The sequence below is a fragment of the Eimeria necatrix genome, genomic scaffold (genome assembly GCF_000499385.1).
Source record: "Eimeria necatrix Houghton genomic scaffold, Enh_scaff198, whole genome shotgun sequence".
NCBI classification, from domain to species: Eukaryota; Apicomplexa; class Conoidasida; order Eucoccidiorida; family Eimeriidae; genus Eimeria; species Eimeria necatrix.
The window spans coordinates 1-26,874 of NW_013652611.1; the positions used below are offsets into that span (position 1 = coordinate 1).

The 26,874-nt window shown below is 49.3% G+C and overlaps 6 protein-coding genes across 6 annotated transcripts; 5 read left to right on the forward strand and 1 right to left on the reverse strand.

Annotated features, from left to right (window-relative positions):
• Nucleotides 1-569: 569 nt before the first annotated feature.
• On the reverse strand, nucleotides 570-3,437 carry ENH_00025790 (60S ribosomal protein L3, putative; the record flags this gene model as incomplete). The annotated part of the gene is made up of 4 exons (XM_013579832.1): nucleotides 570-1,166; nucleotides 1,364-1,737; nucleotides 2,869-2,979; nucleotides 3,353-3,437. 4 exons carry the CDS (start codon nucleotides 3,435-3,437, stop codon nucleotides 570-572), a joined length of 1,167 nt encoding a protein of 388 aa, XP_013435286.1.
• A 3,827-nt stretch (nucleotides 3,438-7,264) lies between these two features.
• Nucleotides 7,265-10,099, forward strand: ENH_00025800 (hypothetical protein, conserved; the record flags this gene model as incomplete). Its single annotated transcript, XM_013579833.1, has 1 exon — nucleotides 7,265-10,099. The coding sequence occupies one exon, from the start codon at nucleotides 7,265-7,267 to the stop codon at nucleotides 10,097-10,099; it is 2,835 nt and encodes a 944-aa protein (XP_013435287.1).
• A 2,424-nt stretch (nucleotides 10,100-12,523) lies between these two features.
• On the forward strand, nucleotides 12,524-15,961 carry ENH_00025810 (DNA-directed RNA polymerase , related; the record flags this gene model as incomplete). Its single annotated transcript, XM_013579834.1, has 10 exons — nucleotides 12,524-12,833; nucleotides 12,981-13,238; nucleotides 13,447-13,645; nucleotides 13,818-14,088; nucleotides 14,203-14,397; nucleotides 14,522-14,641; nucleotides 14,787-14,951; nucleotides 15,098-15,205; nucleotides 15,363-15,491; nucleotides 15,662-15,961. The coding sequence occupies 10 exons, from the start codon at nucleotides 12,524-12,526 to the stop codon at nucleotides 15,959-15,961; spliced, it is 2,055 nt and encodes a 684-aa protein (XP_013435288.1).
• A 778-nt stretch (nucleotides 15,962-16,739) lies between these two features.
• ENH_00025820 (DNA-directed RNA polymerase I subunit RPA2, putative) lies at nucleotides 16,740-19,873 on the forward strand (the record flags this gene model as incomplete). The annotated part of the gene is made up of 11 exons (XM_013579835.1): nucleotides 16,740-16,888; nucleotides 17,073-17,270; nucleotides 17,457-17,571; nucleotides 17,720-17,844; nucleotides 17,987-18,260; nucleotides 18,400-18,519; nucleotides 18,710-18,785; nucleotides 18,886-18,993; nucleotides 19,175-19,281; nucleotides 19,410-19,574; nucleotides 19,688-19,873. 11 exons carry the CDS (start codon nucleotides 16,740-16,742, stop codon nucleotides 19,871-19,873), a joined length of 1,623 nt encoding a protein of 540 aa, XP_013435289.1.
• A 2,107-nt stretch (nucleotides 19,874-21,980) lies between these two features.
• On the forward strand, nucleotides 21,981-23,024 carry ENH_00025830 (hypothetical protein, conserved; the record flags this gene model as incomplete). Its single annotated transcript, XM_013579836.1, has 1 exon — nucleotides 21,981-23,024. The coding sequence occupies one exon, from the start codon at nucleotides 21,981-21,983 to the stop codon at nucleotides 23,022-23,024; it is 1,044 nt and encodes a 347-aa protein (XP_013435290.1).
• A 2,347-nt stretch (nucleotides 23,025-25,371) lies between these two features.
• Nucleotides 25,372-26,339, forward strand: ENH_00025840 (hypothetical protein, conserved; the record flags this gene model as incomplete). Its single annotated transcript, XM_013579837.1, has 4 exons — nucleotides 25,372-25,454; nucleotides 25,669-25,759; nucleotides 25,876-25,962; nucleotides 26,235-26,339. 4 exons carry the CDS (start codon nucleotides 25,372-25,374, stop codon nucleotides 26,337-26,339), a joined length of 366 nt encoding a protein of 121 aa, XP_013435291.1.
• Nucleotides 26,340-26,874: the final 535 nt, after the last annotated feature.

The following is a 26,874-nucleotide window of genomic DNA, read 5'->3' on the forward strand; positions in this document are numbered from 1 at the left end:
CCGCATCGGCGGGTCAGGTTTCATCTGACAACAATACAGGTCACGCATTGCTGTCACAAAACCAGTAACCCAAGACCAGGAATATGGAAGCCTGCATTGAGGAGCGAAGCTCAACTCAATCCACTCGATCTATGGCGCTGCTGTTTTCAAACATACTCGACCAAACACACCTCAGAGAGATGAGTTAAGGAGCTTGTAGACACCAGAAGGGTGCAGCAACGCTACAAGTAGCGCGCACTTAAACCCAGCGCCCATATTCTAGACAAGAGGCGCTGTCGCAAACTATAGCAGCTGAGCTAAAACAACTACATCTACGCAGTTCTACAGCTATTTAAAGCATCCTGTAGGTTAAACAAATCTTAAACCGCATGTCCTAGTTCATAGCATGGCAGCAAAAAGAACGCAACCTCCTCCAGAGGGCAGCCCTGAGCAAACCCATGAACTTGTAAGGCAAGCTGTGCACTCGGCAATGCAGCGACCTCTGATCTCACGATTTTCTGTCACCTTAACAGGGCACCACTTGCTGTATTTTGCCGCGCCTCCTCTCCTGCTCAACTCAATGATCTGGTTTAAATTGCTGCCGTGCGCTTCGTAGGTCCATAGAACTTGGCTTTCTCGTCGGAAGTCTGGAAGCGGCCATGGCCCCACTTTGAGGAGGTATCGATGAATTTCAGGTGAATATTTTCCAGAGCCCTGCGAGAAGTACGCGGTACGAGGGTCTTGCGCATTGTTATAGGTCTCTTCTTGCAGCCCACGATGCAGCCCTTGATCATGATGAAATCGCTCCTGACCTCTCCATAATGAGGGAAACCACCCATCGGCGTGATACGCTTCTCGGTGAGATCAGCGTCGGTGGAGCCATTGCGAGGATCGCTGCCGCTGCCAATGCGATACACTTTCTTGTTCATCTCCGTGCGGTGGAAGTAGCCCTTTTGACCGTGACGCGGCACTTGGAACTGCACTCTGGCAGGGTGCCAGGCTCCAATGCATGCAACCTTACGCAAGCCACGATGGGTCTTGCGAGGTAGGCGGGTCACACCGAAACGAGAAACCACGCCCTTCACCCCGTGGCCCTTTGTCACACCAATCACGTCCAGCATTTCATCTTGCTCGAACACGGCGCTTATCGGCACTGGTGATTCGAACATCTTGGTCACGAAATCAACCTGTGTGCATTTCAACAAAAACTGGAGAACTTGACAATAGAAACCACCTCTACAAAACGTAGATTTTATTAAGAAATAGCGCCAAATTGAAACGAAATAAGAATCGTTCGCCAAATGCATGCTCGTGAACCCATGAACGCTGGACTGTTCGGCAAGCAACTTCATGCTGTTAGCAAAGTTCCGAATTCTCCTCTCACCTTCTCTGCAACAGTACCACCATTGACCTGGATCTCCATGATGTGCGCCTTTCTGAGTCCTGTGGGAGTCTTGCTAGGCTGTGTGTGGCAGATCGCCCTAATAACCGCACAATGCTGCTTTATGGAGTCGATTTCAGCCTGCATCTTGTTATTCTCAGCGTATTTTTTCGAGTAACGAGTGAATGCCTTCTTTTTGCTCTTGTACCAGTTCTTGTAGAACCGACGCCGGCACTCTTCGCTCAAGTGTCCAGCCCAGACAGTCGATAATGCACGTAGGCCCTGGGGAGTCTCAATGTAGCCAACCAAGCCGACGCAGACCATTGGAGGCGACTCCACAATTGTGACCGCCTCTACAACCTCTTTTTTGTGCAGCTCTGAGTATATAAAAAAGCACGTCGCCCCACATTAATCCTGATTCATAAAAGCCAGTCACCATGAACAACCTAACACGCTCATTTCAACGCATTGGCACTTCCATGCCACTCCCCAGTATGTCCCCCATAAGCCAATGAATTTTCACCTGACGGCGATATTGGCAATACATGTCATGCACTGCTTTGGGACAACCACTAATCGCGCATTCAGAAGAGATCAACTCAAACCATCCGATCTACGGAGCTACTGCTCCCAAAAAGTCTCAGGGAGCCTTTTGGCTAGCAGAATTGCAGGATTGATGATAGTTCCAATTTAAATCCATCACATCGATATCCTGAACGATCCATTTCTCTAGAAATACATCATCAGCAAGATAGTAGGACAAATGACACAAATGCAGCTATCAGATGGTGATGCATGGATTCCTAAAATCGTCATGCTGGATCAGACGAATGGGTGAAAGTGTTATCATCAATCGGCTTGATCAAGCTGTTGGGGAGATCAGCAATGAAAATATGCAACCAAAAACGGGTACAGAACAGAGATCTCACATCAAACGCACGGAGAAGAGCACCAAACAAACTTCGCGTGAAAAAATCGGCGCCAGTGCGCTATCCTCAAAAGCAGGCTTGCACTCAGACCAAAAGGCGTGCCCCATTCAATGCGATGATTTCTCAACAACTATCCTAACTGTTAACACATTAAGAACAGCCATCCAAACTCTCCACAGCAGTCCGCACACGTTTAATCCGTTAACTACGAAGGTACCAAAAAGAGTCCTAGTCGGGGCGTAGCCGCCCAGTCCAAAGTAGACTGTTGTTATGTCCAGTGCGTAACGACAGTGTTTTGGTCATTGGGTTCTGGTCCTTATACCTTCGGACGTAACTCCTCGCTTCGAGTTGAGTTAGGTGAGCTAGATACCGCGACGACAAAAGTTTGTATGAGTTGGTTTGTGTGGAGTCTCTCTACTCAATTCCTCGAACATCTGTCGTCTTCCCACGTCGTTGCGATGTTCATCGCGCGTAAATTTGGGTCGCGGATGCACTCCAACGCCAATGAGCAGCCTCCTACAAAGCACAAGAATCTCTGTCGGGCGCATACAACAGATGTGCGGTGAACCCATAACGTACTTGAACCAGGACGCTCCACCTCGCGGACAATGTGCGTCATGCCGGCCTTGTAGCCCATGAAAGCAGTGAGGTGGGGAGGCTTCGAAGGGTCATCTTTGGGGAATGCCTTTACTGAATACAGAGAAAATGCATACAAGATGGAACTCGATGGAACGAGAGTGGTTGACTTCAGTAACGCGCACTTTCCCGCAAGTGTACGCTGTTCCGGGGATTACTCATCTGCCGGCACTGGAAAGCTACGATGCGCATAGTAGCAAGAAAACTAATGACAACAGATCTACTGCCTTCCACAAGAGGGAGAAGAACCTATCAACCATCTATCTGCACCGTTGCGAGGCTGAAGGGTGGTAATCGTGCTCTAAACTGGCGGCTCTCTGCGATTGAAGAATCGACCAATAAGGCTGCAACATGTAAACTGCAGCACTTAGTAATTTTGGTGCTTTAGTAATCAATTCAGCCGAAACAGCTTGATCAAACTACCTACCTTTTCCCCTATGGCGGCGGCAGCGCTTCCGGGGGCAGAAGCCCAGAGAACCGTGGCGCGGCCTTTCGAACTTCCTGTGGGACATCTTTGAGTAAAAGTGAAAAAGAATCCTACAGAATTCCACAGGAGTCAACCCTAAACTCTTCTCTTTCCTTTCCCCCACACGGCTTTCTAAGCTGATGGTAGCTGGGGGTGCGCCTGCCTCAGCCGCAGCCATTGCAACCCCCACAGCCTCTGGCTGCGCAGCTCTGGGCCTGTTGGTAGGCCATGCATGCGCGGACCCCGCTACAGAGAAATGAAGGTAAAATGAATGCAATTTCTGGTTCTTTACTTTCTCAAAGGATTTCACGTCATCTTTAGGGAGTGTTTGTGATTTAAGGCTTGGTATGGAAGCTCCGCAGTGTAATACACACCACTAGGTAGAGGTCGTGTGCATCTAGATACACTGGGAAGCTCTTGCAGGAGATAGCCATGGCCAGGACCTTGAGATTGCCTTTTTGAACGATAATAGGTTTAGGAGAGCTTTTGCTCTGGATTTAGGGACAATGTCATGCAACGATTGCCTTGAAAACGTCTAGCTGCATGTGTGTAGGAGAGAAGTGGCCTCATCTTCGCCAAGCAGAGATCAGCTTGAATTTTACAGATAAATCCTTTATTCTGAAATGAGTAACGAACGGAACAGCTGAGGCTCTTCCCGTGCAAGTCATGGTATTGGAGCCCTGGCGTACATAATTGCAGCCTGCGAAGAAAAAGCCTCTTAAGACCTGTTGTGTGCATACGCTAATTACGAAGTTAGTGACTAAGATGTATGCAGAAAAAAGTATAGCAACTAATACAATGCGAGCTCACAGGGCCTAACAGACACCACAGCGAATAAGATATGCCGAAATTAAGTCTCTAAACTCGTGAACGGCTGGGGGCATCCACCCCGCCCTGCAAGCAACCTTTTGACGAGCTACGCTAGTATTATACCACTGAAGAGCTTCAGAAGTATTAAGAAGGCTGGTTTGGTAGGGCATTGCTTCCCAGCTCACTTTACAGTATGCGGAAGCGACCCATATGACTAAACAAGCAATTTTTGAAGGGCGCTGGACGCGTGCCTGTAACCATCGTTAAGTGAGGCTCCCAAAACCCCGTATATTCATCTGGAAGGGGTTTGCGTTAAAAGCGTGCAAAGGATGTTGCCAAAGTGCGAGAAGAGTAGAGCAAGGGCAACATTGTTCCATACTTGTCGAATGAGAGCTCTTGCTTCGCTTTGCTTCATCAATTCGCTGAGGCTATAACTCTCCTTCGTGCTGCTTTCTTTCCGGGGCACCCTTTTAGTCGTCTCAAGAACTGGAGTTCTTACAGGAAGCCCTTAGCTTATCCGTAGTTACTACCCATGCTGATGCTTGTGCTGTCCACTGTCTCATACTATAGTCGCAGCACCGCAGTCTCTATGCCTGCCCTATGACTTCAAAACCTTGTAAGGGGTGAAAAGTACCCACTTATATTAACTGCAGCCAGTAGAATGCTAAGGTTCACGGGGGTGGCTGCACGCCAAGCTATTATATAATACCAACCAACTCACTGTTTGCCGCGACGATGGGGTTCAGCTAAACGGTCATAGGAATAACGGAGGTGGCTGCATGCGAAGCTAATATATAATACTAACCAACTCACTGTTTGCCGTGATGGTGGGGTTCAGCTAAGCGCCCATAGGAACAAGAGACTGACACAGCTACATATAACACGGTGAAACGCAAAAGGTTTAGTGCATACCTGGTGGGAAAAGGTTTCGAAAAGTTTGAGAGATAAGCGCATTAAGCAAGAGAACAGAAGGGGGGAGGCTAATACCGTCTACAGGGCCGCGCCATAAAGGGGCTCAGAGGTTTCTTCTTAGCGAGCTACAGTCGCGGTAGCGGTGGGTCAGACTTTGAGAAACTTGGAAAATATCAGGGCAGAACTACTTTGATAGTAGTGCCAAGATACCCCACTGTGCCAGTGAGCTTGGGCAAGTTTGCTGCTGAGCCAGACCTTACCGCCTACAGCGCGCTCCAATCCGTGCCTTTTGGAGTCTGTGTATGCCTTGTGCTTTTAATATACACATACGATATAATTGTGTGCATGGCCATGGGACTGTCGACCCCACTGTGCCAGTCAGCTTGGCTAAGTTTGCTGCTGAGCCAGAGCTTACCGCCTACAGCGCACTCCACTCCGTTCCTTTTGGAGTCTGCGTATGTCTTGTGCTTTTCATATACACATACGATATAATTGTGTGCATGGCCATGGAACTGCCAAAGTAGTTTAGGCACAGGAGGGGTTGTGCATGCCAAGCGACAGTCATTCTTGAGGTCCATACCCGTGAGACTGCTTTGTAGAATCATGACTTGAAGTGTAAAGATTCTGTGAAAGCATGGTATTTACAAACTTATACTAGAATAGCCATATTGAAGGCCACTACGGGCGGGGAAGCAACGCCTCCCGCCCCCTTCCGCCCCGCTTCTCGTACTGAAGGTACGACCAAAGCATCTGCACCGACATACAAAGTATATATTCAGTTTGACTGTCTGTCTGTGGGTAGTTAGTAGACGACCTGTCCCGCATGATGTTGAACTGGGTGCACAACTGCTAGTACAGCTACAGTAGTACTGAGAGGCATTGCCAAACCGCCCTACGGACCCGTCCCTGTGCATAATTTACACTTTAACCTGATTGAGGACTATGTCAAAAACTCAGTTAGGCTCCTATACGTGGGTTGCGTGCCCAATTGTAGTACCCCACACCTGGGAGCGCTAGTGTGTCACAATTCTAGTGAGATGCGCCAGAAATGGTTGAGCACAAAAGACTTACGAATGCCTATGTTGGAGTGTAAGTGGAGACCAGCTCTCCAGTTATGGCTTTTGCACTCTGGCTTCAGTGAAACCCATTGATTCTTCAATCGCCATGTATCAAGATGAACAGAGAAGAGCCTCTCAAGTGCCCAGTATTCGTCACAGTATTTCGGCCTTCCAGGGTATAAACAGCCTTTTATAAGTTGTACGCTTAAACTTATGTGAAAAATAACGCCATGGCGCATTGAATCACAGTGCAACGATGAAAGTACTGAAGACTCCGGGGCTCATCGTTGTTGCGGTGCCGAAACTTTGTCAGCCCCATAACGTATCTGCGCCCGATTTGCCCGATATACTTCAAATTCAGTTCTTTAAATTGTTTATGTAGCTGAAGACGGACCTCCAGCAGCCGCATGTCCCAGTGGTGACTCTAGGGTTCGTGCAGGGCGCTTCGGGCGCCTTCCTGTTTTCTCAAGGCAGCAAACAACGTATCGCAGTGTTTCAAAAGTAGTCAAGGACTGAGATCACACTTTTCTAATCTTGGTGCTCAAAAAATTGGCACTAATCTACAGGTCGAAGGACTGACACTGTTTCCCCACAAATGGGCATTCATGGTTACACCGATACAGCGATTTCACACCACAGGACAAATTGCCCCTAAGCTAAGTGTCGACCTCACCGCGCTTCTTTGCGCCAACTTCCTGCTCTGAATAAAAGTGGGTTCTGTTGGACTCTCGTTGTGCCATTCTAATGCCTTAAATAGGCACTGAATACCGTATCAAGGAGGCTGGACCTCTCTGGTCTTCTGTCAGCAAGAATGCTCCACTTACACCTGGTAAATATGCTTCTGAGCCCAGGGGGTGTTCTAGATGCTCAGTAGGCATTAGCGTTATTTCGGTGGGCACTTTTCGTTTCCGCAGTTCGTGAAACTGGGGTGACGGCGCCCGTTAAGGATTGTGCAGAGAAATCTACCTAAAAGTGCTTCTCCATCAATTGCCATTACGACGGCAAGTTTGAATTTACATTTGCGCTCGATTTGACCCTATCCGAATTTACGTATTAGAGGTGGAGACGCGCATGAAGTTCTTTTGGTGCTGCCATGGAGGCAAGTCGGAGTCATACTTCCCAGCAACGAACCTTATCGGACAAAAATAATCTTCAACAGAGCTTCACAGCCCAAGAATTTGTCAGAGATGCGGGACCCATAGAACTTTACTTGCTTCATCGGCAAGCGAGGAAAAAGCCGTCGGCGCCGTCCGCTTTCCTTCTGTTAGCAGTGACACTAGCATCCTTAGCAACGACATACGTTCTGATTCGCTGCTTTTATGCCATTGCGTATATTCAGCGGCATGGTACCACGCATAGGCTTTTGGCAAGCGGCGGCTTTTATCTGGACTACTCTTGTTTGGGGGAAGGAGACCAGGATGAAGAAGAGGAGGAGTCGTATGCGCTGCAAGTTCAACGCGAGGGAGCTTCCGTATCGTTGAAAGGGGATGAATCGCCAACAGCACCTCCACGGGTACGGGATGATAGTGACCTAGACAAATGGGGAAATCGGCAGTTGCCTGAAGACGTACGAGACAGATTTGCATCCTTCCTCCAGCGCATCGAGCACAGTGCTGTCCTCTGTGAGGCACTGCTGCCAATGCTCAAACCTGAACACGCTATTCAAATTACAAATGTAATGTTGAGGATACTGGTGGCTCAGCTCGGTGTCCTATCGCTGAATCCGCCGGATCTAGAGCCTCAAAGGGCACAGGCAGGTGGGAGACTGCTACTTTTGGCATATAGAGGCAGAGAACGGTCCGGCTGTTACACTTATCTACAGTTTTTTCTGAATGAAAACGTTTGGCTGCGGAATCTAGCTGAGGCAGTGTCAATGCCTCGCGCAGACGCCCTTGAAATGGCCCCCCATCATCATAAAAAGAGGGTTACCGGGGTCCTTCGAGAGATTTCGATTGTAAACATTTACATCGTGGCTGCCTTGGGCGGTTTAGAGCGTATGAGCCGAAGAGCTGTAGGATACTTGGATGATTCCGCTGTAGAAACCCAACTGCGCGTATTGGAGGCTGTTCAGGGTGTGCAGCTTCGTCGCTTCTTGACTGACAAAACGACTCACTGGTTTCTTCGGTACTGTCAAAGGAGAACCCATAATTACATACTTTTCACGCGAGAGCAAGAACAGCTTTACGCGTCAAACAATTATACTTCAATGAAAGAGTTTCAAAACGAACTAGAACAGAAGGTACAAGAGGCTGGAGGTCTCCCTTGGAACCCAAATTGCACAAATATAGACCTAAGCAGGGGCAGGTCAAGGTACAGAAGAAGGCAATACCGAGAGACACCAAGTTCCGGTTCTCATTTTGAGGTGCTGCAGGGCACAAGTGGTTTCCCATCAGGCCACTCTCCAAGTCTAGGCGACTGCGGAAGTACTACTGGTGGAAGCAGTCAACAGCGTTTAGCCACCTCTGTCGACCATCTCATCGGCGCGCGTGAGTTTGAGGAGGCCGCTCTAGTTTCCGGAAAGCCTCCTGGTTCTCGCTTTGGAGCTCAGCAGCAACAGAGGGACCAAGGTACTACACAGCCACTTGTACAAGCAACACCTTGGCCGGCAAGCGAGCCACATCACGCGAAGCCACGCGGTTCTTCCAACTTAACGCTCGAAGGTCTTTTGGGGCAGCATAGAGTGGAAAATAATTCAGGTTCTCATACGCTTCCCCACCCTGGCTCTCGTAATGCACCACTCACTCAAAGCTTTGTGCAGCCAACTGCGCACCATGGTACACGACCACGTATTTCGACGCCAGGACTTCCGATCTTATTTTCTTCAGCGATTCCAGGTGGAGAGCGCAGGAGGTCAGGTGCCCCTAACAGCATGCCTTCCCAGACCGCTGCTTTTTCAGGTTTTGGACGTCAGCAAAGTTTTGGGAGCGACATGGTGTTGCAGACGACACAAACAGGTCGAAGCCCAACTTTGCCAGCTACTCTGGTCCGTGGTTCATTTCCCGGAGAACCAAATTTCCCATGGATGCCAACGCATCCACCTTCAGCCCCTCGAAGCACGCTGCCTCGAGCGCAACATGGATTCTCCGACACAGCTGCACAACGGTGGTCGTACGCTGAGATTATTCCGCCACCAAGCACAGCACAAGTTCCCCGAATAAGCGGAAATTCACATCAGGACCAATGGATCCCCGAAACTGGCGATAATAGGATCACCGGCACCTCTTCACCATGGGGGTCAATGAGCGAGCCTTCAGCTCCTTCAAGCATGCTGCCTGCAGTTGGACATGGAATATCTTCAGTACACCTGCCCGCGCAGCCAACTCTGTCTAGCACAGCACAAATGCTTCGCGGAAGCGGAAAAACCGGCCAAGCGCATCATGAGCGATCAACTACTGTTCCAGGGAAGTCGGCGGCGACAGCGTTGGCAGGTGCTTTTGGCTCTGGGGGCCTCCAGAGACTTCAACTGCAGACAGGAAATTGGATCCCACCTTCCTATCATCCGTGGCTTACTGGGGACTCCGAAGCAGTTTCCGCATATCCTTTGTTTCACCCACCTTTCCCCACACAATGGCAGCGACGTTCATCAGGACCCATGTCACAAGCGACAGGTCAGGGGCTTGGCAGTAGTTGCTCTCCGTTTGCAACGCAAGCAGCAATAATGCAGAGTAACACATCATCTGGTAGTTCGCTGCCGGAAGTGAGTAGCAGCGTGGATTTCAACAGCACCTCTGGCAGAGCTGGTGAAAGTGAAGTTCCTAGCCAGCTGCCGCCTACGACAGTAGGTTGGCTTGGTGGTCAGCCCATGCAGCAACCTCCTAAGAATCAGGGACAAGAAGAAGACGAGACGGTTCTCAATGAACTTTTAGAGGCTATTGAGAAGTTTGGAGGCGTAGATTCTGGCGCCGAAGGTCCGTTGGAGAACAGCTAAGCGTTTGGTTGTGTTGCACCAAAACTCAGTACGAACGTCATTGGATGCTCAGTGGAACAAATAGGTGAAAGCTGTCTTGTTACAGGCATCGCTAGAATGCCTGCGTGTTTCGCGCGTCGACAAAGTTCAAAGCATGACATGCAGAAGCCGTTTATGTGGGTCCTGCAATGCATGCAAAAGCATCGGATTCGTGGCAGGCGGTGCTTTGGCCCTCCGTGCGCATAGCCTCTTTCTTCTGTACCTGGTACAAATGCATGTGATTACGAGACTACCTAATAACACCATGTGATTTTTTGTATCGAAGACTCTCGCTGCCCGGTTCTACCATGTGCCGTCATGCTTTGGTCAGCGTGATGTCTTCAATATGGAGGCAGTCTTGAGAGCAGGGTTTTGTGACTTCTCTGCAGTTGCTGCTCCGTTAGCCTCTAACGTGGCATATAGCATATGCGCTTCGTAGCGGGATGAAGCTCATAATCAATTCTCCGGTGCGGCGAAAATTGGTATGAGCTTAATCCGGCTACCAAGAGTTATATCCACCCCTTTCAGCGCGCGTCTCCACAGTGTTACTTTGCAGCAAATGTATCTAGTAATCACTTCCAAGCGGGATCTGGGCTTACCGTTCCATGGGATTCTACAGGTGCATACGAGGAGATATGCGATGAGCAACCAGAGCATTAGCTTTCAATGCAGTGGCGTACTGTTGCATTATAGCTGTTTCTATTCTGGTTCTATCTTTAAAAGGCTATACGCCTTGAAACGAAGCGAAAAAGCATAAACAAAGGCATCCAAATCCGTTTCCTGAAGGAGTAGTGGCGTATTGGCGAATTTTCCCTTCAAACCTCCATCCATGGAAGTGAGAGCTTCAGCGCAACTCTGAAGAGAATCCCGCTATGAGCAGTGGTCTCGCCTATGGATGAAAAGCATTGGGGGGTCGGACGACTTATACCGGACGCGCTCTAAGTTCTTGTGTAATGCCAATCGGCAAATGTGGTGTCCTGTTGCAGTTATTTTCGTAGCTTTCTCGTGCACTATGAAGTGTAGGAAGGGGAACCATACGGCTGTGGGAGTTCACCAAGTATTCTGCGGGTTTTTTGTTCTGCGTGTTCTGTTAACCGAAACCCTTCAAGTGTCGAACCAGCCGTTTGTAGCAAGTCGCCTCTACTAGCATCTCCGACAGTTCCGTACGGTTAGCCTTGACCATGAGAATTTCGTGACTTTCCCGCTCAGCAACGTACTCCTTGTTGCAGCCCACTTTGCTGCAGTTTTTTAGGCACCAAAGCAAATAATTTGTCATCTTGCAACATGTGCAACTAAATTATCCATGGTCAGGAACGAGTTGTCAGTTTTGTTCACAGAGTGAACACAGATGATCACCTTGGATGCCAAGAAATACGGGAGCGCTTTATGCCATCGATTTGTCGATGGATGGGACCGGCCCATACGTCCTGTTCCCTGCATCAGCGTGTCGCAAAGACGCTTCTCCCGCTGCAAGTGTGCGTCTTGCCTCCTCAAGAGGTCTGAAAGCGCCAAAGGCTCACTCTCACCTCGACCTACTGCGCCACACTTCATACATTATTTTGCTCTTCTTTCCGCAGCGAGTCCCGAAAGCGCTAGCTTTGATTCTTAGTGCTGCACTACGCGGCATACGAAGCGCGTCAGGCCCCTTCGCAGCTTTGAGATCGACATTGTCATCCCTCCTTCTTCGGGGATGTGAACAATTATCAGGCCTAGAAAGGCCGCCACTGCGTTCCCATGCTGTAGGCTCAACTCTTTAACAGTTCCGTATCTACATGGCCCAACAAAGAGAGCGCCGACACATTGCAAAATCAGGGTCGACGTGGCGCGCACGCATTCCCACGTTTCCACCAATGAAACCGGAAACAGGGAACCACACACAATTCAAACAGACACACAGCCGCATACGTGTCTTCAGAAGAAAGTGGAGGCTCTTAAACAATGAACCCCGCAAACTGCCACTGAGTATCGAGATTACGTTTACTGCATGCGGAAATCCCACCAGGGGTTTTCACACACCGATTTGGATTTGCGTGTCATCTCATTAAATGGATATTTAATTGAATGACATACAATTCTATTTTTACGTTTTTTTAGGGCCCCTATTCTCTAGAGAAACCTGCAGGCTTGCAGGCGCTATCCAGTTTGCCCCACTGCCTTCTATGCTCAGCGGGCTCTCCACACCAATGTAACCTCCAGAGGGTCTTTTTTTCAGGATAATGAATTAAATGTATAATTTGGAAGGAGTGAGGACCTTCTGACCGGTTCCGGATCTCATGATTATCGTTCTGAGTGGGGCGCTACAAGCAGTGCTTGTTTTTTGGGTTTTGCGCCCTTTGCAGGGCTAGTCTTCCCACTGGCACTCCCTCGCGCCGCTTCTATTGATGCACAGAGAGCGACAGAGTCAAGATGGCCTCCATACAGGCAACTAAACGACGGAGGGAACCCGACGGGGCGAATGGCGCAGCACCGGTAGAATCGGGTCGAGCTGGACACAGTCATGAGGCTAGGGATAGACTATTGAACCCTCTGTCTCCTCTGCCTAGCCCTCATTTTAATGCGGCATTGCAGCAATGCGTATATCCTCACATCCTCTCGTACAACACGTTTGCGGATTGTTACGTGGAGGAAATGGTTAAGGAGCTGCCATTTATCTATATCGATCCGAACTACGACCCTGACCGCCATGAAGCCAACCCATATTACAAACCACCTGACTGTATGCATGTAAAGAAGCTCCGAGTCTGCAAGACTATTCATACCTGCTTGAGCGAACACGCTGTGTAGATCTTCCAGTTCAAAAATAGTGCCATCATTTCCATCCTTGGTGAACGGAACTTTCTGTGATTCTCTGATTTTTGAGCAGACCTCAAGTTGGGGATTGCAGAGGCCGTTTTAGGCTTTCCGCAGAAACTGGGTGTGGGGGGCTTGCAGGCAAAATCAGACGCCGGTAGTAGGCTGCTTCCCCGTCACTGCAGAGACTCGCACATCTCCTACGGTGCTCCGCTCCATGTCAGCTTCGTTTGCTACCGCACTGGAGATGAAAGCAATGCTGCCATCAAGAAAACAATGGTGGTTGGCCAGGTGCCGGTCATGGTGAAAAGCAACCGATGCACTTTGTCAGGTTAGCCGAAACAGTGTTGTGGAGAAAATGTGTAGCGTTTCCCTCGTCCATAGCAGTTGACTCGCCGGTTAAAATGCGTGTGGAAGACGCCTCAACATGTGGAGAAGCGCTACACAGAGACGTGCACTCTGGCATAGGACTTCCTTTCCTGGAGCAGACGTCTCAAACCGACACAGGGGATGTGTTTTTTGGCGATCGCCTGTTTTAGGGATGAGCCCTACTGAGATGGTGAACGCTGGAGAAGACTTGGATGAATTTGGTGGCTATTTCATAATAAACGGCAATGAGCGCGTGCTGCGCTTCGTCATTCAGCAGAAGACCAACTATCCCATTGCTCTCAAGAGAGAGAGCTTTAGGAATCGGGAGATATTTGCCACGGATCTTGCAGTTCTCCTGAGAAGTCAGAGGTGAGGCACGGGAAGCTGTTCTCGTGTACTGAACCGGCACTGCATTTGGAGTGTGACTACCGCAACACGCAGGTTGGCTGGGGCTGATGAATTGGTGAATTGATGATTATCGAAGCCTGTTAGGTGTTGAGACCATGTGCTTATGGAATTGCGCTGCCTTCAATGTTGACAGAATTGATGGGACATGCACGTCCAACATATTGCTCGACACCGAGGATGGAAGATGCTGTTATCGCATTCTACTCAATCGTCAAGAGCACTTCTGTCCGTTCCCCTTGCTGCTGCGTTGCGTTGGCGGAGGGCTTTCACTTCAGCAGTTTAAACTCAAATTTATGGAGGGGACTTGGGGCGATCTAGAGGAGTCCACTCAACTGCACGCGATTTTTGAAGAAGTTTGGGGGAGCGAAAAGGATTTTGTTGATACCGACCTCAGAGAACACAGGGTAGGCCTCCGTGCGGATCATGTGGTAATTTCACATAATACACATTTGTATCACCTGCGGTAGGTGCTCACTGCGTGATTTCCACTCTACGTTTGTTTTTACCGGCATGTGCAGCCCTTGCACCAGCTCGGCCAAGTGTTCTGGAGGGGTGTGTCTTGGTTGCTACCGCCTGGGAGCACATTCGAAGATGCAGGCAGGTTCATAATCGATCGTTACGTTCTTGTCCATGTAAAAGAATGGGCTAGCAAATTCGAAACTCTCCTATTAATGTTTCGGAAGCTTCGTCAGCTGCGGAGGGGGAAGATACCGGTAAAACTGCGCTTTGCCCGTGGACTTTTGGGTAACATTTGACAACTGCATGCTTTTAATGGCTGGGCTAAAGCTAGCTACATGTTCTCAGATGTTCTCATGTAATGTACTGCGGTGGATGCAGCCCGAGAGCATGGATGCTTTCTCGTACCAGGAAGTGATTCTTCCAGGGCAAATCCTCGCAGCAGTACTAAAAGATGCTCTTTTTAATGCTCTAATCAAACTTCGGACACAGTACATGGTGGTACGTAGCGCCACAGAGGAATTTTTCTCCTCGCATGGTATCACAAATTGCCGAATAGTGATGCTAGGTGTCTCCTATGCATCTTTGAGAAGGTTCACGGCTTTGGGATACTGGATGCCTCTGGTATCATGGCTTTATTTATCAGGAACTACGCCAAGTTAAGGCAGCAGGCCACGATCCTACTCTGGTTATAGCGTCCAATAAATTTTTTGACGCGGCGACCGACCGCTGTGCGTCCGAGATCGGCCACAAGATTAGCTATTTCATGGCCACGGGCAACATTCGGACGACCCAGCTGGATCTTCAACAGGTAGCAACAGTCCATTGATGATGACAGTTGCTCCATTATTTCCAAGGTGGTTCAGTATTCTCGTCGTTCTCGTGGTCTCGATTGCTTGTGCTCTCTACATTCTATGTAGCAAACGCGTCTGTCTATGCGATGTGGCCTCTTGAAAGCTTTCAGGGTGGACTGTGACGGCAGATCGTCTGAATCTGAATCGTTTCCTTAGCCATTTCAGAGCAGTGCACCGAGGCCAGTTCTTTGCACAGATGAAGACGACTGCTGTGAGTGTTCCGTTTTCCTCCCACAAGGTTCCTTTTCATTCCGAGTGACGTTTTTTAGTACTCCCCCTCATTCTGTAATTTTGCCAAATTTTCACAGTGACGGGACCTCTACAGACTGATGCTTTTCTTTGTTCCCTCATGCGAGGTATGCGTTCAGGTCCGCAAGCTTCTAGGGGAAAGTTGGGGTTTTTTGTGCCCCGTTCATACTCCCGATGGTGCCCCATGTGGTCTCCTACTGCATCTATCCCAGATGGCCCAGCCAGTAGCGGTGCCACCTGACAGGGGGGTAAGAATGAACAACTGGCAACGACGGTTTGAGTGGCAGTATTAAGAGTGCATCGAATACGGCTCCGTTGAGTTCAATGCAGTGCAGCCATGCTGAACTTTTCAGCTGTACATGTACGGCGTTGACTTTCTTTGAGGCGCATTTGCTTTGCTCTGACTTGGCGGGCGCAGGCAATAGCGGCAGTTCGATTGTTTATGAAAGCCCGCGGGGCATGTGTAGACCTTGACGGCGTCTCGGGATTGCCTCCTTCTGATCTTGGCGCTGCTTGTGGAGGGCAGGCTGCCAGTCATGGCGAAGGCGGAAACGTCAAGTGCGTGCCGCTTGTGGTGGATGGAGTAGTCGTGTGCAAAATACGAAAGCCAGAGTTCAGCTTTTGGATGGAACAGTTGCGTCACGCAAAGGGATGTGGCTTGGATGGATTCAAGACTCACTGGGAGCTAGTTGGATTTGATGAGGATAGGCAAGCATAGTCTGATTCCGTCGGTCCCTCCCCTGTTGCTTTTCAGCAAATAGAAACAAGTGCCGCCACATTCACAACTGGGTTGTAGAACGGCCAGACAACGGTGAGTTAGTACTTTTCGTTAGGCCCAGGAAGTGCGTGGTTGTCATGATGCGCGCTTTTCGTCACTGGGCCTTTTGTGTGCAGTAATCAGTTTGAAGGCATTTTTATGTTTACCATGCCAGGCCGGCTTGTCCGGCCAGTCAAGCACTTGGCTAGCGGGCGGTAAGCGAAAAGGTAGCTCCAATTCTCGAGCAACAGCTATAGTAGTCGACAGCCATGATGCAACCTATGCCACAGGCATGTCAAGGATGATGGCGTGTTTCTGACGCAGCTTGGAATTCATAGGGCCACTACAGCAACCGTGGATGTCCATCGCTTGCCGTGAAAGGAACGTGTTGCTTAACGAACGCTCTATGACGGCGCACCAGCCAATAATTGAGAAAATTCTACGAGACCAAATCGCGGAAGTGGAGAATACAGAAGTGTGTACCATATCTCATGATGCCGCGTTGCTTCCATAGACCTTCATCCGTGCCAACGTTGATATGCTACAATGCGTCCAGCTGTCCTCAGTCGTACGCCACCTTGTAAGGCATCTCGATATTCTTGAAACAATGAGAACCTTTTTTTTCCTTGTCTCCACATTGCAGAACACGGTTGTCCAGGACAATCAGGGAAGGCTGGAGAGTGATTATCAATCATTGTTCAATGGCCAGTGCGACAGTTCAACTCCTAATTGTGGCCGAATGGACGGGCGTGGTTTCCAAGAGGTTCGCAATGCCCTCGTCACTAGCCATGTTCCTGTGCGCTACGATTACGTCGAGCTGAGTCCAACAGCTTTCCTCAGTATTACTGCGGCGCTCACACCATTCAGCAACCACAACCAAAGCCCAAGGTACGAGAACCTGCCGCCCAAGAAGCCAATAGACATTCAATGTTATCACATCCTCTCTGCGTGCTCTGAGTTGAGATGCAGCGCGGAAGGAACAGGATGCGCTTGTGTCCGTTATTTAGCAGAGACACAGTGCATATGCATGCAAGCATGCGAATGTAAAGCGTTGCTGGTTACTCCTGCTCAGGAATATATACCAATGCCAAATGCTTAAGCAGACCATGGGCACGCCGTTCCACTCGATCCCGTATAGGCATGACAACAAGGCTTACCGCCTCATCACTCCACAAAAGCCTCTTTTGCGGACACGTGATTACCGCCACATTGACTTCGATGATTATCCTACTGGAGTCAATGCAGTGGTTGCCGTCATGTGCTACACAGGGTACTGCAGCCGCATTCTGCTACTGCATTGTTTTTTTCTCCCCATGAATATAGACTTACCGAGCACATCAAGAGAGGCGAGAACGCAAAGTTTCTGTAGAAACGCGCCTCGTATTTTTGACCCCATATTATGCTGTTACGTGCCTGCATTTGCAAAATGCGTGTTGCATGGATGCTTTCTGTGCAGCTTTGACATGGAAGATGCCATGATTCTCAACAAGTCTTCCGTCGAACGTGGCTTATTCCACGGCTGCGTGTACAAAACCAAAATAATTGATGCTGCCCCAAGTGGCTCACGCGCAGTGAGTTCTCCTGGCTACTAAAAGCAGCACTGCTGTGGGCTTACACAGATGCTTCCAGCAGACTTGGTTACACCGTGACGGTATTGCTCAGGAAAGTCATTGTTCTGCCAATTTCGCTGGTAAGCGGTGGTGCGCTGTGCCTTTCCAGCAAGATGCGGAGGAGTACCAGTTTACAAATACCAGCAAACTTGGCCGCAAATGCATTCCGTCGCTTGATGCAGATGGCTTCCCGACCATCGGTGCAAAGATAACTCAGGGAAAAACACTGTGCAGGTACTCAGTGGGCTTAACACATCTTGATATAGATCGCATACGCTTTCTAGCGTCTGACGCTGCATGTTGTTTTTGCTTGGTATTTATGGTGCCAACTCAGAAGTGTATTTATTGTGTACTTGTGGAATGTGGCGTTTTCAAGAGTGCAGAGACACACGCATTCAACAGCAGTTCAGGCACCGGCTCTGCAGACTACTTACAAAGACGACGAACCGGCATATGTGGATGGCATAACTCTGACATCGGCCCCAGCACCGGCAGAGGAGCGTTTCCTAAAGACAGGTCTCAAGGGCTGCCGAGCGTCGCTCCGCCTGCGCAGTGTCCGAAAACCAATCATTGGCGACAAGTTTGCATCAAGGCATGGGCAGAAAGGCATTTTATCCATGCTCTGGCCACACGAAGACATGCCCTTCTCAGTAATGCCCCACAGCTCAAATTACTAGGAGCAGCCTGGCAGAAGCTGTTTAGAAGTGCTGAATGGGGGCAAGCATTGTTCATGCTTGACATCTTGTTTGTGTGCTAGCATGCTGCCGTTACACTCTGGTCACCATTCAGGAATCAGGGATAGTACCGGATATTTTGTTCAACCCGCATGGCTTCCCAAGCCGAATGACAATAGGAATGCTTATTGAAAGCATGGCTGGCAAGGCAGCGGCAGTTCATGGGGCCTTCCAAGTGCGCATTGCTTTATGTTTTGTGACCTGGAAAGACTTGGCCGCTTTTTGATTCGACTGTGTGCGCTCATCAGAATAGAAAGAGCGTTTGTTGTTGGTTAAGCAGCCAGCTGTGGTTCCCCTGCATCCCAAGGGACGAGCTTCGATTTACACAGTTGTTTAGGTTTTGGGGATGATTAATGGCTTCTCAGGATGCAACAGCCTTTCGAGAATTCAAGAAACAGGAGAAAACAGGAGCTCGCTGGATTGACCAGGAAGGGCACCATGGTCAGCAAGAGTAGCGGGCGCTGCAGTCAAGCTTCTGCAAGAACTTAAGTTCCTGACTGATGCCCGATGGTGAAAAGTGCAATCTCGCCTTTTTATGCAGGATACGTTTTACGTGGGGGACGCTACCGGACACCCGAGGAGGAGGTTGAAGCACAAGAACAAGGTGACACCCCCGTAGATTACTTTGGAAAGGCGCTTCTGGCCTCAGGTGAAGTGATGGCTTCTTCGCCGCAGCAGGCACACTTCGAAGAATTAGCGCCTTACATTCTTGTGTTTGAGAAGTGTGGACATCTACAGTTGACCACTCACGTCAGAGTTCAGGTGTTCTCATTCTTCCTGATTGTTTACAGCTTTGCCCAGCCACTGTGCTTGCTTTCTGCATGCTTTAGGCTACCAGTATTATGGCAAGGAGGAGCTGTACAGCGGCGTTTACGGGATGCCGCTCACCTGTCATATTTTTACCGGGCTTATTTATTACCAGCGCCTAAGGCACATGGTATGAAGTTTAGCCCATGGCTTTACGGGCAGTTGTAACTTTTAATATCAAGCACCTTGAATTTCACGATGCTGAGAAAAAATGTGCATGCAGTTTTGTCAGTTTGCATTTTCGGTCGTGGCGTGTAGGTAACGGACAAAGCCCAGGTACGTGCTACCGGCCCAATCGATTCGTTGACTCATCAGCCTGTGAAAGGAAGGAAGCGCCATGGAGGTGTCAGATTTGGCGAGATGGAAAGAGACGCTCTTATCGCTCATGGTGCTACAGCGTTGCTGCAAGATAGGCTCCTACATGTAAGGACCTGACGTTTTTATGCGAGTTCGGCCTTTATGTCTGCTTGAACTTTGTAGGCCTTCTTTTCAGTCGTACTGGCGGGATCCTTGTTTGTGTTTTGTTGGTTCCGCAGTGTTCAGACGCGCACCGTGCATTTTGCTGCCCATGCTGTGGTAGCATCTTATCTCCGTTTCAGTCCCCCGATATGAAGGGGCGTTCAGTTGGTGGAAGAAAATCGGTCCCTCTTTGCCGCATCTGTGGCGTGCCTTGCCGTCTTGTACAGCTTCCCTACATATTTCGGTGCGTACCATGTATGTAGAACAGAAACAGCAGTTTCACGTAGCGCTGCTGATGCATGTGCTGCACACCAGCTGTGAATAAGGGGATGTTCCGCATGTGTTTGGAGTGCAGCTACTTGTCAAATGAGTTAGCCTCAATGAATGTGACGGTCCGTCTCCAGCTAGATCACTTAGGATAAGCGATTAGGACCAAGCAATACGGCCAATTGTAATAAATTACTCCCGTGAGACGGACAAGCTGAATCGCAAAGCATCTTACCAACAAGATGATCGGAGCCTTAAAGCGCCCAAGGAGATGCGCATTATGCCCAAGCAGGATTGGATTGGAGTTCAGTAGGCTTTGAGGCTGGTTTGCGTAGAGGTCTTTGCGCCAGTGTTTGCTCGTTTTTTCATCGAAGAAACACTTCTACATTTTTCTTTTGGTTCATGCAAGAGATTGACTCATTCTTCGCGTCTAATTTGCGCTGCTGGCACTGCTAACAAATTATTTGAGCAGTGGAGGATACGACGGAGTTGGTCAGTGGAAAAGTTCGGTTCCATTAACTGAGCCGTCTCTAGTCCACCCAATTTGAAAGACTCAAGCATTTGAAAAAATCGAGAAACCTTTCCCCGACACTGTCTTTCCTGTTGATACGGGGGGGGTACAGTCGAATTGATGGCCCAAACCCGTCCCATTGAAATTGCAACACAAGGCATCACGCACACCACAGAATTGAAGCGGCGAAGCTTCTTTTCTGCGGTTTTGAGAACAACGTACACTCTATACATTACTGGGGAAATCCCCGAAATGTCATTTGACGTGTGAATGCTGGATTCTTTAGCTGCCGGGCTGACAGTGGGGGTAAGAACGTTGTTTCCTGGAGATAGCCGTGTCTTGACTTTGAGGTCTCGTTGCCGTTCTGACTAGACATTATCCGTTACCAATGCTACCGATAATTAAGGCGTGTCATGAAGCCACATAAAAGAGCTCGAGGCTTTACAAGAGGACGCTGAGGTCCGAAGGCTCTTGCTTCGACGAGTCCAGTGCAGCTGAAGCCGCTGCTGTATGAGACGGAAAGTCACAGCTAGCACCATGAGTTCTCCTTGAAGCGTGGGAGAGTCGTAGCTAACGCCTGAAGCTTTCTTGAAACCAGCGGTCAATGACGTCAATGACGCACGAACATGTGTGAGATCTAGAGGCCCGGGAGCTCGCTCAAGACTACCGGGCAAATCATGACGTTGGAGGATGCGACAAATTATGCGTGTGCAGCATGAGGAGGAGTTTAGGAAATGTGTTTTTATTATCCATGCTGTTCTGTAGGCCTAGGCGAGCAAATCTGCAAGTGCATAATGTGACACCCAACGAATGCGCGACGCGACCTTCCCTTATTTGTCTATAGGACGGCCCAGCTAGCTCTGACCCAACGCAGAAAAGGACGAGGCCCAGCCCTAGAAAGCTGCCTTAACTAAGTATAAAGGTGACGCGGAAAAGAAAATGAAGCAATTTCTCCGAGTTTCATAGACAGCATCATGAGCCGCTAGTGCCCTGGTAATGGTCTGGGTCACTCGGTCAGCGAAAGCACGGATGGGTCATCCCTCAGGCCTGCGTTGATCCCAACGCATTTAGCAAATACTTAATTTGCACTTTTCTGCAATATCTGCAAGATACATTTACGCAATAGTTTAAATCGCTCAAACTGAACCCATTTCAAGGCTTGCGTGCCGCACTCCGTGCTGGTCATTCTGCTCATGGACAGCTGGCAAACAAACCCATCGACGAAGCTTGACAGCCAGACGAGCTACAGTCATGCACACTTGAATACAAAGACCTACACAGTTGACGTTTTTGTCTTGTTGCAATTTTTCTTTTTCAGATCGCCGCTTGCTTAGCGGCATGGGCGGCGCGGTGACCGCTGTAATTCCTGCTGGGTCTCTCTGCTCGTCGTCTCATGAACTTTCAGAGAGACTTCTGCGGAGTGGTCTATTTAATGAGTAATATTGTTCGTCTCAGCGTAAACAAGCAGTTTGAGGCTTTCGCGACACCTTCCACCCGAGACTCTCAAATCATTGCTGAGACTTGTTGGGACCTCAAGCCGACGGTGGCGCTAGGTTAAAAGAGTAGCCAGGAACCGTTCTAGCTCAACCGCCATGAAAGCAGCTTGCAATCAGCAGACAAAACGCCGCTTCAGGCATTCAGATGTTCAGCCGATGGAAACGGGATTCGAAAGATATGTTAGGCTTTTAGGACTGGACCTATCCGAGTACTTTTACCCCTTCGAAAACAATATTGATTTCGAAGAGCCACCGACTGACGACAAAAGCACCCCACCGAAACACCAAATGGAAGACCGGCAGATTCATTCTGTGCCCCCAACCCCGCCTTCTACTCCATCGAACAGGATTGCGGGCGGCCTGTCTACTTTGGGACCCGCAAGGGATCCAAGGCCTGCAACAGTGTCCCGTAGGGCCTGGAAGCAACTCAAGAAAATCATAGAGCGCCAGAAGAAAGTAGCCGAGGCTGCAGAACCCAATCGCGCAATCGCGATTGCACCTGAAGAGAGCTGTGGGGACGGTGAACCTAATCAGAAATCCGAGAAAAAAGAAGAGCCCGAAGTCAATAATAAAGAAGAGCCTGAAATCAATAACAAAGAAGAGCCCAAAGTCAATAACCTAGAAGAGCCCGAAGTCAATAGCAAAGAAGAGCCCGAAGTCAATAACAAAGAAGAGCCCGAAGTCAATAACAAAGAAGAGCCCGAAGTCAATAACAAAGAAGAGCCCGAAGTCACTAACAAAGAAAAGCCCGAAACCAATCCTCGTTGCGAGGAAATACAAAACTCGCATTTAGAAGACTTCAAACACTCACCTGATAGGTCCAAGGTAGAAGAATTCCCGCCGCCCAAAACATGCTTTTCGAGATCCGTTCAACAACGCTCCTGCAATGTCGAGGCGTCGAACACAGTAAAAGACCAGAAGGAAGCATCCACATCCAAGAAGAATGCTGTGAGCTGGTACCCTGTGGCAGAGGTTGTGACTGTCGAGACCGAAAGTCCAACAACAACCCATCCAGTCGACATAAGCACTGCTGGGCTCGTTGAGAAATCCACGCTAAGATCTTGTAGGCGCATCATGAATCGCCAGAGTCCTGCGATTGGTAGCGGCTCAAGCAGCTCTCGAGATTTGCTCAAGGATTAAATTCCTTTGAGGAGCCACCTTGTCTGGCGTGTCTACAAATAGTTCCAAAAACATCAATGATTTTAGAAGAGCTTGCAGGCGGGCATCAAGTGATGTGTGTGGTGCCAAATTCCATTTGACAAAGCTGCCCTTTCTTCTAAAGGGTCGCCTCAAGCCTCAGCAAATTTTGAAGATGACCGTGGTCTCGTTCAGTAAATACAGCTGGAATTGCTGGAGGACAATTCAAATACTACTAGAGCTTGGTACAGCCATCGGCAGCGCTTGATTAGTCAAGATGCGAAGCAGGAAGTCTGAAAGTCACGGCCTCCCTGCAGTGGGTGTGACTGCTTAATCCCTCATGAAAACGCCCGTTGAGTCACGGAGAAAACTTCGAGGAGAGTTACTGCGCATTGCCGAAGACGATGATTATTATCTGCAGCTACAACGTCAGAGACCAAGGAGGCCACTGGATAAATCACTTATTCCCGTGAAGCAACGCACCTCCGCAGTTTTCTCGACAGTGGCTGCGGCCACGCAGTAATAGAACAGAAGCGTTCAGTACAATGCCTGTAGGCATTTGGATAAGATATGAGCGGCGAGCTTGCGGAGCCATCTAGCTCCCAGCTACCTCCACGTCGAGCTATCGACTGTTCAAGAAGCCATACGCTAGGGCCACCAGTATTCGGTTCTACAAGGCCAACGCGCCAAAGTGGCAAAGCCTAGCGAACCCACAAGCGCTACAGCCCTTGTCATAATGACTATTTATCGCGAGCGACTATTTCATGTTCGCCAAGACAAAACACCTAGATTTTAAGAAATTTTACTTTGCATTCACTGGCCAGATCAGCCTGAGTCATTGCACAGCCTCCCGGTAACTCGATAATATTGACTAACCTTCGTGTGAATTGAATTCTGAGAGTAGTCTGTAAATCCAGACAGAGCTGAGATCAACTCAATGCAATTCATTTGGAGACGAGTAGTTACTGAGCATTTATACACTAGATGCATCTCCGTAGTACCTTGTCATGTACTCACATCATTAATTACGTCTTTCGGAAACAAGCGTGACACTAAATTGACATAGACGCATCAATTCAGCAGGTGACACGGATGCCAGGGATCTTTTGCAAATGCCCTAGCCGCCGAGCTTTCCCTGTGTTTCTGCCATTTCATTTTCTGTAGCCTTTGAGACTGCTCCTTTTTCTCGATCATGCCCCAAGGCGACGTTATACTATCAACTGCGTCCTTCGAGCAGCCGCGCTGCGAAGTAAGAGGGTAGCGAACACACTCGGCTGCTGAATGGCCTGGGTGACAACAGCGCGGGCAGTGAGACACCCCGTACTGCAGCGGCGAAGCTCGGCAATTTGCATGTCCCATGCTTCCGCACACGATGCACTGAACTGCATACAAGCTAAGGCGTTTCGCACTCTTGTTGGATCCTGACTTGCTGCTGCTCTTCGTGTTGCTGCTGGAAATCGCAAGGCTTTCGGCGGGAAACCGTCCTTTGTCCGGAATCAAACTCCGCTTGGCTTGCTCGGTTCTCTCCTGTATATGCGCTGTTAAGCACCCTCTTATACTGAGGTCAACGAAGTATATGGGGCAATCCTCGGTGTCGTGGCCTTTTCCACCACAACACAGGCAGAGGACACCGGATAGGGGGCAATTGATTGATTCATGACCTTCCTCAAAACACGAAAAGCATACTGGCACTGCGCCATGTGGTTCTGAAAGCGATGACCCAGTCGTTAACATATCGAGCGTCGGGACAGTGGACTCTGAGAAGTAACGGTTCTGGTTTCTTCCCCTTCCAGCATCAATATTACTTGCCATCCTCTAACCGACCCACAGAAAACAGAGTTTCTTGTTCGCAAGGCCACGAAATAGCTTGCATCAAAGGAAGCTGATGGGCTGTTACGCTATCGGAAGGACTAGGGCAGTGCGGAATGTGGGGAGTAGATGGGCCCTAACTTTCCATAAAAGGGTAAATAATAAAGCTCGTACATTACAAGGCAGCGATAGAAAGTGCAAATCTCCGAAAAAGGGGGGAGCTGCCAATGTGACAACCTGCTTGAATTAAGGCGGAGACTTTGAAGTCGGGAGGCGCTGGAGAGGAGCACCGTGGACAGTACGAACCACAGCTTGAAACGTAAACTCTAGGAAAAATAATACAAAAATGAAGTAAAACAGAATAAAATGGATGACTACAGGCCACAGCTCTTTGGGGCTCCATGCTTGCATGCGCGCAGGGAATCGGGAAACTTAATCCATTGCTACCAGAAACGCCCATACACCCGTGCACCGGCAGTGGCTCATTCCTACTGAAATCAAACGGATACTGTTAACAACTGCAACCACTGCGCCTACCTCCATGAGGGCTGTCGGGTCTTTGCTGGGCTTTTCGCGCACTTTGCGCTCTCCTTTGGGATTACCACTTAAATTTCAACAGAAATTGTAAGCCATTTTACTTGCACCTCAGCGCTACACCTTTCAGTTAGCCTTTTGTTGCTAGTGGTGGATGCCCAAGAACACGGCTTCCCTTGAGGCAGTTTCTTATTGCATGACAATGTTGCAGCGCCGTGGAGTGAATGCATGAGGAATGGCTGGCTTAGAGTTAAAAGGGTGAGGAGACTCCAGCCCTTCTAAACAATGCTTTATGTATTCTCAGCGAGCAGTCGCCGATCAAACGAGGTCAGTGGAGGACAGGCCATACCATAATTGCCCTCTTCGCCACGCCGTTTCTTTATTCTGCTCTGAAGGTATGTAATATCTGAAGAGAACTTTCTTGAGATGTGTTGCGTGATTCTGCACCGCTGTTACTTCCGCCGGTAGGGTGCTCACACGTCTATCAAACATGCGTGAGCGTCGCTTGCAGTCCGCCTACATGACTGTACGCATGAGGCGCCTAGAGACCCAAGAGATTCTCTCCGACAGATTCACTTGGCTTCATGAACGTATGCTGGTAAGTGTACGGCCATTATTTTTATCTCTGTACAAAGTGCGGGGGATATGTCAGCACTCCTTTGTGCAAATTATCGGAAACACCTCAGTCGAATAATCATATTCAGAGCAAATAGGGGGCGCATTGTATTGCAGGGTGTTTAGGATTTTCACACAGGTCACTCGTTGGGAGCTGCGTCTACCACGCCCACCTCTGCAGGCAGTAGATGGAGACTTTGCAACGTCGCTTCGAAAGCATGTGCTGCTTCCATCTTGTATGTGCTGCGCTCGCAGGAGGATGAGGTGGAAGCTCTTTTGATTCAGCAAGTGGCCAACAGCAATGTAGATCGAACGCAGCCTCTGTTGCGTTTAGGCCCCTCTTATGTGAGGTCTGTGTAGATGCTTCTGAACTGCACGAAGCCTTAAGTTCGTAGGGCTCACTATTTGCTAGCATGGACATCTGCTACTGCTTTTAACCTCCGTCACTGCTGCGGGTGCCGAGCCGTCTGCAGATTAAAGGGCAGCACTACCTGGTAAAGTAAGAGTGGCTCCGTTGAGGAAACCATGTTTGCACTTCACAGGCTGTCGAATGCATCCACAAGCGTGCATGCGCAAGTACCTAATGTAGCGAGCAGCAATTCTTTCACTACATATACACAGGTGCGGTCCCGCTTCGTATGCCACTCCGCCCCGTGCCCCTAAAATGCTTTCAAATACTGGCGACTGCTTTTACTGTGTTAGCTATCACGCCTGCTACCCAAAGTAGTTACCTGAGGCTGCTGCACGCTTTGCTTTGGCATAGTGCTTCCCCGGAGTTCGGTTGGCACAGGATTGCCGTCATATATACGCGATATCTTACTTACGTGCATAGTTATACACAAAGGCGGCAAAAGCTGCAGAAGGGGACACGGAGATAGATGCTACAGCCGCAGCA